We start from the raw sequence: 11101 nt of genomic DNA, 5'->3' as shown, positions 1-11101 counted from the left end.
TAAATTTAGTTAGTTAAGTTTGCCCTAGAACCAATTTTTAAAAACGTGTTTTATTAAAAATATTTGTATTAATATTTAAAGGTGCTCTTTGTGTGGCAAATCTAAGTGGTGCATTTTCCCCCCTTTGCTTACCCAAAATGACGTTCCTGCTTAACATAATGGAATTTATATGATTGATCAAAAATTAATTAATGTGATACCTGAGCTTATTGGCTTTTTCAGATATCAGAAATATTAGGTCGAATATTTTATGTAGTTACCCTGAATTCTTCGTTTAAATTTTTTTCTGTCTTTCTCGTTTTTTAGTTTTCATATTAGTTGTTGTTGAGAAACCAAGCTCACACAAATATGATGATGAAAACTGTAACAAAATTTTCAATGCCTTCATGTAAAGAACTGAATATTCCTCTTGGACAGTAATTCTTTATAGTTATTTCTGAAAATTTAATTTTTAGAGTACGATTAGTCGACAATGAGACTAATTTGATGATTTCGTATCCGGTCATAATTTTCTATATTTAAGAATGAAAAATAATGTGTAATCTTTTCTTCCAATAAAGTAAAATGTTCTATTATTGCGGAAATAACTCCCTTGGGGATGTTTTCATTAAGTGAAGGAAACATATCTACTTTTTTTTCTATTATTCGATTTTTCGAAAGAGTTATTTTTTTCCGAAATCCTGTCAATTTGTCAATGGATGTCATGAGTTTTTCGTTTTTTCCTTGAATGCTTGTGTTAACGTTATTTAAGTAATTAAAAATATTTGCTAAATATGCCACTTTAGCAAACCAATCATTATTCTGAAGATATTTTACAAAATCATCCATACCTTCATTTCGAAAAAAGATTAACAATTCATTCTTAAGTTATATGAATCGGCATAAAACTTTACCCTTAAATAATCACCTGACTTCAGTATGAAAAAGCAAACACTCATACATAGCTTTCATAGAAATGCAAAGTTTTTTAAACATGCGTGTTTTTAAAGGTCTTGATTTTATGAGATTCACTATATTTATAACTTGATCTAGTACAGGTTTTTGTGCTGTTGGTAATGTTTTCGAAACTAAAGATTCTCTATGTAAAAAACAGTGCGTAGATATAATATTAGGTTTTCTTGTCTTTGCAATGGTTACTAATCCTTTAAATGAGCCTACCATTGAAAGAGCACCATCCATACAATTTCCTACACATAACTCCCATGATATTTTAAATTGTTCTAAATATAAATAAATAAGATCAAAAACATCTTTTCCTGTCGTATGCTCGGTAAGTTCTTTGCAGCATAGATATTGCTTCACTATTTTGTTTTTATTTATGAAACGAACGAATCCTAGTATTTGTGCCTTACCGCTAATGTCAGTAGATTCGTCGACTTGTAAAACAAAATATCGCTTGAAAAGTTTATCGTTAACTGTTTTCTCAGTATCATCCGACATATTTAATTATTATTTTTTATTGTATCGTTTGAGAGAGGAATTTTCATAATTTCCTTTTTGCTTCATCACCAAACATAATTTTTCCTATTTCACAATATGCAGGTAAAATTAGAGACTCTGCTTATAGTATGTGGTTTTAATTGTACAGCAATCAATTCAGCAATCTTTTATGAAGCCAGTTGTGCCTTATCGGAAATTTTAACAGTTTTTTTAAAATATTTTGCATGCTTAACAATCTTTTGAAGTAATCTTTACTTTTTGATGCAAGATCGGCGTTCTTCGTAGTGAAGTGGCGATTTAACTTGTCAGTATACATCGCGCTATTGGACAGTTTTTCTCCACATACAACACATAGTGGAATGTGATATCCTTCCTCATTGATGCTAGTAAAACTGAATCGTAAATATTCTTCAGAATACTGTCCATTTTTTTTTTTGATTTTACTGGATATATTTTCTTTTGTATGAGACGTATGATGTCTAGTAACATCGTCACTACTTCTTCCACTTGTACTCCCAGTGTCATTAATATTTTGGTCTGATTCACAATTTCGTTTGGTAATAAATTTATCCATTGTGGGGTATCACGACTATAATAAAATACAAATTGATTGAAACATTAAGATTTTACTATTTAGCGGATTTTTTGTTTTTACCAATTTTCTCGCGGTGCACTTGCAATAAGCTCGCGGTGCACTGGTGCACCGCGGTGCACCGGTTAAGAACCACTGCTTTAGACTTATAAAGGTTTAAAATGTTTAATTATTATCTATAATGTCTTTGTGTGTGTGGAAAAATATTTTTGAGATTTGGTATCTGAGTCGGAATGCGATCTGAATAATGTTTAGGTGGTCTTCCTTTAAAATATGTTTTACTGTTACGGATTTCGGATCATATTCGCTGAGGAATCCGCACTTGTTAAGCTGAGTGTCAACAGTAACTCTCTCTGGCTTTTTCCAAATAGTTTTTTTAACTCTACAATACTACAATTATTATATTTGGTATGTAGTGACTTGGGTTTATTTATGTTTGTATGAAAATAGCAGGGGCTCTTATTTTTTTTTGCTTTTGATTACTAATTAATAATAATATTTAAATCCACCACAAAGCCTTGTGATGAATTGACTACGAAAGTATTTTTTTACTTGCCAGTAAATAAGATCTATCTATCTATCTATCCATATATATCAGTTGATATAGACAGTAAGCTTTCACTTTTTACCTTACTACCTCATTGTGTTTTTGTCGTTGAACAACAGAAAATATTATTAATAAAATTAAAGATATGAGCTTTAGAAAAGTGGGATTTAAGTTGAGTTGAAAACATTACATAAATACAATATTCTCATATGAAAGTAAGCGTCTCACCCACAATCTCTATGGAAATACTCTCGTTTTTATCGCTTTATTAAATAGATCTTGAGCGGTGACGATTTCGACAATATTTATAAACTCCGTTCCGCCACCCCCTCGTGAAAGCCTCCCGTCTTCCACCCTTGATCCGCTGCCACCCTCGGAGAACCTCGAAGGACCTCGTTGGCTGGGGCGCCAGCGTCAATGATGCGACAAATTGTTTTCGCTTTCCTTCCAGCCTTCGTCCTACCCCTAACCGTCCCCTTGCAACCCTCCACCCACCGCCAGGGGATAAAGCGACACAAAGGAATTACCATATTAATAGACGCCTACCACCTACATACACACACATACCCCTCAGTGCGGAGTTACATATAACGATATAAATTGAAAGCTCCTATGTGCACTTGTCTAAACTGATATCATTAGATCGATATAGGAACACATTTTCGTCGGTGTTTTTTTCTCTCTGTGGTCTCTGGGGAGATGGAGAGAGTTTTTGTGACAGTCGTGAAAATAATTGCCAAAAATGGTCCCATATCGCCGGCACAATTACTTTGGATTTGTGGACACGAGTCCCTGGGAAGCGTAAACGATTCCAAAGCTTTGGACGCTTTCTTCTCATTTGTTGAGTAAAGCTTTCAGCTGGAGTGCTCCTATACGTATTACGTACGTTCAATTATAATAATTTAGTTTAATATAAATATATCGATTATTTAACTCTTGCTTTATTTTATTACTTCATATTTAATACAACATATTGAAATTTTATCACAAATGCAATCAACTGTTTTTAATCATGGAAAAGATCAAAGAAAATGTTAATTTTATGGAAAAGAAACATGATATTGCATTTTGATTGTGTTCTAAAGAATCAAACGATAACTAGTTAGTTCTGTGCTAATAGTTAAGAATAATTGAAACGAACAAATTATAGAGAAGTCAGATTTATTAAAGAAAAACAATGTACGTTCTTAAAATCAAAAATTGCACAATTAAAATAGTTTTATTTTAAAATTTATTTGATAGTAGTAAACATATATTTTAAAAGGTTTGTGAAAACGCAGTTTCAGAAACTAGATCAAGTGTGTTAAGCTAAAAGAAAATTATATTTAATAAAAATATTTTCTTATTATGATAAAGATTAATGTAGTAATCCAATTTGCATTTGATTTTTCCAAAAAAAATAGGGTAATGACTTTTTATAATATTGAAATTATAAGGCCATTGAAATATATTAAATTATTTTTATAAACGATGATAAATAATAAAATTATAAAGCATTGTAGTTTCTTTTTTAATTCAAAGTAGCGACTTTCACAATAAAAATATGATCGTGATAGTTACATTTTTACTACTAATTTTAATCAAAGATTAGGAACACGTGCTAAAGTAAAAGTTATTTGTTTCATATAAGTATATAAAAACCTATTTATATGTTCAATATCAATTGATATGATTTTTTTGCGTGAAAAGGGTGAAATTTAACTGTCTTTTTAAATCTGTTGCCACCGTCTGCTACCCATAAGTTAGAAAACGATGTTTTCGAGAACTTAGTTTCAAACTGCTTTTAGATTTTGTTTAAAATACCTGTTTAATGTTCAAACTTAATCATGCAATACATAATACAGGTAATAATTATATTAAAATATCGGTAAGGAAAAGCGAAAATATTATTTAAGAATTCTACTATTTTACATATTTTTAATGATTTTGTGTATACCTACATATTTTAAGAAAGTGAAACTATTTTATTTTTAAATTCGATTTCAATTAGCATATTTTTTAATTGTTAATGATGTTTGCAGGTACATCAAAAATACAAAAAGTAAGCAAATGCATAATATGATATATGTTTGAGACAATATTTCATTGAGATGTCTAGCTGTTCAATAAAAAAATGAACAAACAAGACATCATATATAAGTAAATCTTTTTTTAATATTTATATTTTACTTTGGTCAAGGTTTTTGTATTTAATTACTATAAGTCTTATTTTTTACTTATTGTTTTAAATTCCTGTTGCAAACTGGAAATGTTATATTAATGTCTACTTTTTAATGAAATCGTTAAACAAAAAATATGTTAAACCATTTTTAAGCTAAAGGCCTATTAACCTTTTTTTTATTTATTTTGGTTTTGCCATAAGACCGTTATTTTTATTTTACCACTGTGATAGCTAGTAGTATATGATGATGACTAATACGTGAAAGATCTAGGTTCGAATAGTGTTTTTAAATATCTATCGTGTCTGGTAGATCTTAATTAGTAATTATTATATAATTATATTTTCGAACGATCATCTTTGATAAAGTTTTTTTAGTTTTCCCTAATCTTACGGCGGAATATCCAGTTAGTTATACTAGTTAGATTATAAAACAGTTCCTTAAAGAAAAAAGATTGAAGTTATATTTTCATTGGTTTTCAGTGAAATCATACAAGAAAACATTTAAAGCGGTAGATATATATTTTTACTAGTGAAAATAATATTTTACTGATTAAGTGCTAGTAAATATATATGCTGCTCTAAACTGCCATTGCCAGTTGCGAACTTAAACCTAACCTAAACGAATTTACCAAACTCAATTTTACACAATGCGCATTTTAAAACTAATTATAAATTTATAAATTTTTAGCTAAAGTAATTATAAAATTTTTCACTACATGGGCACATTTATTAAACGCAATTTCAGCAGGTTTTATAGTGATTATATAATCGGTCTTGAAAGAATAATAAATATGGGATAAATCACTTAAATATTTGTAGCTCAAAGAGGTCGCTATAGTGCATCGTTTAAAAATAGGAAAAGTTTAAGAAGCGCTCGTACAGGGTAAAAAAAATAGAAATTAGTTTTTGGAGAGCTACCGTGTAATATATACAACAAGAAAACGTTTTGTCACACAAACATCAGTTTAAAACTATTAAATAAATATATATACATTTTTATAGCATACTACAGATTTTATTAATAACCTTAAATTATAATAGAACTGTAATTAATAGTCGATATTAAGAAAATTATCCATACTGGCAGATTTTAAAGCAATGCTTATGCAATATGTGATTAAATAACCAGTGTATTAAAACTTCCAATCGTAATTTAATTTATGAAGCACATTATACAATTTAAGTGTACGTACAACTCACAATTTAACTAATCTTTGAAAGAAAATACGCCTCAGATACAAATTCGACTGTGGCGCCTCCTTAACGTAAACGTATCGTTTAATTTGTGTAATTAGTAATAGACTTTGGTTTAATCGCGGAAGCAATAGGGTAAACAAGTTCGGAGCTTACGAAGTTCTCCAAAGAGAGGGTAGAGGGAAACATCCAAAGCACCCATCGTTGCCGACAAATCTCCGAGGATTTGCGGCCTTGTCTGCAAAGACTACAGATCGCGGCAACAATGCTGCGCTAAGCCCGAGGCACGCGAGATACTCCTCTTTTTGTGTGTGAGTGTGTGCTTTCATGGGGGAGCTTTTTAAAGCACAAAGTGAAACTTTATTTGGATTGTATGATTTGTTTGAGAGCGCGGCTCTGTTTGTACTTCATAAATGCATTGCCCACAAAACTTTGCGCCCCATTATCAACTTTATTAATCACGAATTATTGTTGCACGATGGCAAATAAGGGGCGATCGATTGTTTTCTTTCTATGGTTGTGGTATGAGGTCAATTACAATTGGATTGGTGAGTAGTATTTTTTTAAATATTATAGTTTATACTAGCGACGCATTTTATATGAAACTATGTAAATTAATTTTTATTTAAACACACATACATTTTAATATAAAATAAATAAATAATAAAAATCCCTAGTGTATCTATAAATTGTGCTTACCAAGTTGGGAGTCTGGTTATATAACGCAAAAGATTTAGCGCATTACAGATAACTCGTTAAAGCAATAAATATATTTTAGAAAAATAACAAGTCTTTTTAATTCTATATACCATCTTCATCTCTGCTAATATATATACAATACATTCATTATAAAAAGCTATTTATTCTTAACACATTTTTTTTCAAAGCACGGCACCGGCAAATCTGAAAGCACTAAACGTCACTTCCTTCAAGTCGTACGTCTCACAAACTATCAAATTTCCGCCAACAACGTAATTCTTTGTTTCTGTGATTTTTTAAATGAAACTTTGCCGTGGAAACGTGCGAACAATAATCCGGCCGCTAACGAGCTTCCTCTGGCAATTAACGGGCGCTAACCGAGTGTTAAACGAACGCAGAGCGGGTAGCGTTAATTAAGCTGCCGGACACACTCCGATCGCACGCCGCTAGTGAAACAGTGAGCTGCGTGCGATTGGAGCGTTGCCGCTGGGCTATTAGGCGTTTCTGTGCGTACGCCGATTGGCAATTATTCGACGCCCGCAGTAATTGGCCGCTGTTGAACTTGGATAATGGTCGCGGAAGCCGATTTGCCGAGTTTTTGATGAAAAACTGTAGTGGGATTGTTACCATGAATCGTTATTATAAAGTAAATGGCACAAGCGGGACAAAACCCCTAAATCCCATAACCGATTATGGGAATTTCAGATACCACAAAACAATATCTACTTCTATTTATTTTCAACAGTCAGTGCACAATAACAAAATCACGTGCTTTTAAATTTTATCACCGTGATTGGTCGTGCGCCGTGAGGGATGTGTCGGTATGTGTAAATACACAGGGTAGTTTCGGTTTATTTTTCTTGAGATACGGTTGTATGGGATCTTATTGAATGATCATTCATCAATAAGGGCAATAGTGTAAAAGATGGGACCAGACAAAAGCCCTCGTTACGACTAGAAAAAGCGTTACGAAACGGTCACCGAAAACAATATATCACCAGAAGAAAAAAAAACACCGTAAGGTCACAATATTCCCGTTGCACAATGTCCATAAAGTAAATGTCACTTTTCGAAAGCCTAAACATATTTCGTTCTAAGAAACCAGTGAGACCATTGGCTGGATGATCACTGTATGATTGTGATTAATTAGTGAGTTTTGCAGCCCTTAATACTTAGAACTGGTTTCCAATGGAGACTGGGTAGATTTGGCCCGCCGGGAGATGTGGCCCCACCGACAGAGAAGCGAAGATACTACTCGCCCACGGACAACATACGGTCATGAACCTTCATATCCTGAGAAGGAATCCACCATACAAGCACCGCAGCAGAGAGGGATCAACCTCCGGAATACTGTCGCTATCACACCAACCAGAACTCTGAGGATCATCCACTGATATCATCCCTCCGCCAGCTTATCTACCACCGCTCGGAGAATAACGATCTCGCCCACCGTATTAACTCGCAATATATGTAATATAATTTAATAAATTATTACTAATTTCCACATGCGTCTTACTGGCTACAAAGTCACACCCCTTAGGGTTACAAAACCTTAAACCGTTATCAATATGATTTTCAGATAAAGTTAGATGAAAATAATAATTTTTTCAAAATTATTATTTTTTTTCTAAAATTATTAGTGCTTTATATATTATGATTTGTATGTATGAAAAATTTTTTTTTAAATTAATTTCATATATAAATTAAGAGTGACATTATCACGTTATATACACACTTTAAAAACTCAGTTTTAAAGTGTGTATATAACGTGAATAAAATTTTATTATTTATATATTTTTTTACACATTTATATATAAATACAAGGTCATTTAATACATAAAAATGGGAAAAAGGTTGATTTGCTGATTTAATTAAGCTCACAAAATATAGTTGAAAGAACCTAACCTCAATTTTTGCATGGGTGTTTAGTCCCTCTTATAACGAATATGTTTATATATTAAATTTATTTAGCTGCAAAGTCACAATATTTCGGCAATAAAACCCAGATTCAAAATATATTTATAATAGTTATAACATATGACTACATACATAACCGTATAGGTAAATATTGCTATTATTTATTGCATAGTGCCCTATCGCGATACATTGTATTGTAATAAAATATCATCATTATATAAATTGTATAAATACATAAAAAAAAAGTATTTCACTGTAGGATTATGATATACATCTAAATAGTTTTAATCTATTATAATAACACAATAGCGTTTGTATTTTCAGATTATGTATTACATTTCACAGAAAACATACATATTTTTTAATTTAGTGATATTTTAACAATACAATCTGATTATTTAGCGATAAAATCCAAAATAAATAGCGAGTAAAGATTGCAAAGCGTTGTTATAAATATTTTTCTAGCATAGCAAAGACGTTTTGTTTATCGATCTAATAGACAAAATGGCGAAGATAATAATGATTTTATTAATCGCAATTAGCGTTTTATATTCTAATGCTGGAGTAACTACACAATTATCAAAAAAAGCTGTTGAATATAGAGACTTTTTAAGGAAATCAGTGGATGGAAAACCAACAGGTGAGCGATTTGATATATTCATACATATCCAATGTAGTAATTATGTTGTTATATTCAGCACCTGTAACACCAGAGCTAGAAAAACTACAAAACATTGAAGAGAGATCTGGAAAATTTGAAGGAGACATTGTATTAACTAACGAGCAAATAGATGCAATGGTTGCTGAATCACAAGGGCAAAAGAATGCAATTCTCAACACGCAAAGACTGTGGCCTAATAAAATCGTTTACTACGATATCGCACCAGGATTTTGTAAGTATCATTTAAGTGTCAACATTAAATTATATATTAAACTAACTAATGGTTCTGTGTTAGCTTCAATTCAAGTCGACGCTATCGAAATGGCAATACAAGACTTAAACAGACTTTCTTGCCTCAATGTGATACGCAGAGCAACGCAAAGCAACTATGTTTTGGTGAAGGTATGATCAAAACTTGTTACTGTTGTTTTATTACAACTCAGATATTTATTGTTAATAGGGAGGAAATGGGGGCTGTTTCTCGAGCGTAGGATACGTAGGAGGTGCCCAAGTGTTAAATCTTGCACCCAGTTTTCCAGGAACTGGATGCTTACGTCATGGTACAATTATCCACGAGTTCCTACATGCAATTGGATTCTATCACATGCAAAGCACTCACGATAGAGACGAATGGGTTAGGATAGTTTGGGATAAGATTCAATTAGGTAATTATAAAACATTACAATATAAAATATTACTAAACGAATAGAGTAGCAGCAACAAAAATTACGTTACAGGTACTGCAGGCAACTTTGAAAAGTATTCATCATCTCAAGTTAGCAACCTCGGTATTTTATATGATTATGGTAGCGTTTTGCACTATTCAGAATACGGCTTCAGCATCGACGGAAGTAAGACTATTGTACCTTTGAAGGTAATGCATTGTTTATTTAAACCTAATATAAATCTTTCAATCTTTAATTTATTTTTATTAATTTTTAATTTAGCCTACTAGTGAAGACATTGGTCAACGCATTGGTATGAGTCAAAGCGATATCATCAAACTAAATAAATTGTACAATTGCCCTGGATATTAGATGAATCTGTATTTTAACACAATGTATAAAAATTTTGTTTTATAAAATCAGTTGTTTTTTTTGTTTATAAATATTATCTCAACATACCCGAAATAGCGGATCATTTGTAATACACATAAATCCCGGTATTAATTAGCCTTGTTCCAAAGATTTACTGATCGATTTTTTATTAAGAACAATCAAGATCATCTCTGAATGAAGTTTAAACGTTTGATGCTTGTATAGAATTACTGAAAAAACATCTGGAAAAGCAGCATATTACGTCGGAAAATTTGCTATCCCAGTACATGAATTGTGCATCCCTCATGAAATTCACTTCGCTACTTTTAAAGTCCTTTAAAAATATATTTCAGCTTAGCTCTTGAAATAAAGAATGATCAAAATCAATCCACTGATGTCATTAATGTCTAATTCATAGTTATGTTAAAAATATATGTTTGCCAAAAGATACATATTAAATATTATGCTGGAGCAAGTTTTATTTTAGAAACTAATTATAATAAAATAGCTAATAGGTTTAAAGAATTTTTTCGTAGCATAGCAAAAATTATAGAAGTTTTAAAACCATTTAAATTAGCTGTCGAAACATTCTGATTACTTGATTCTAACTTTTGCTTATTTTAGCTAACTATAAAATTTAAAAAATGACAAAAATACTTTTTAAAGAACATAAGCTAAAAAATTTAAAACCATTCTAAACGGCATCTATTTTGATTATTTTTAGTCTTCCAAATGACAGTAAAATAGTGACACGACACAATAACAATTTTACAGATGCAAAACTATTTTTAAACAAACTTTATATAGATAAAATTAAATTAGGTTTTTACCATAAATTATATTTTTTATGGGT

General features: G+C 31.2%; 1 protein-coding gene across 1 annotated transcript; it reads left to right on the top strand.

Annotated features, from left to right (window-relative positions):
- The first annotated feature begins 9253 nt into the window (after window positions 1-9253).
- Window positions 9254-10283, top strand: LOC148227830 (zinc metalloproteinase nas-4-like). The gene is made up of 4 exons (XM_088201959.1): window positions 9254-9613; window positions 9672-9876; window positions 9949-10085; window positions 10159-10283. Exons 1-4 carry the CDS (start codon window positions 9347-9349, stop codon window positions 10246-10248), a joined length of 699 nt encoding a protein of 232 aa, XP_088058085.1. The 5' UTR covers window positions 9254-9346; the 3' UTR covers window positions 10249-10283.
- The last annotated feature ends 818 nt before the right edge of the window (window positions 10284-11101 follow it).

This window comes from Plectrocnemia conspersa, unplaced genomic scaffold (assembly GCF_051122295.1).
Source record: "Plectrocnemia conspersa isolate PC_06_02 unplaced genomic scaffold, ASM5112229v1 ptg000013l, whole genome shotgun sequence".
In the NCBI taxonomy this organism is placed as follows: domain Eukaryota; kingdom Metazoa; phylum Arthropoda; class Insecta; order Trichoptera; family Polycentropodidae; genus Plectrocnemia; species Plectrocnemia conspersa.
The sequence above is the reverse complement of the archived record's forward strand: the minus strand, read 5'-3'. Positions and strand labels throughout refer to the sequence as shown.

Excerpts from the sequence above, each read along its gene's own strand:
- LOC148227830 (XM_088201959.1), top strand. The coding sequence starts at position 9,347 with ATGGTTGCTGAATCACAAGGGCAAAAGAATGCAATTCTCAACACGCAA. Across the intron at positions 9,614-9,671 it reads GCAACTATGTTTTGGTGAAG|GGAGGAAATGGGGGCTGTTT; the intron begins GTATGATCAAAA and ends TATTGTTAATAG. Across the intron at positions 9,877-9,948 it reads TTGGGATAAGATTCAATTAG|GTACTGCAGGCAACTTTGAA; the intron begins GTAATTATAAAA and ends ATTACGTTACAG.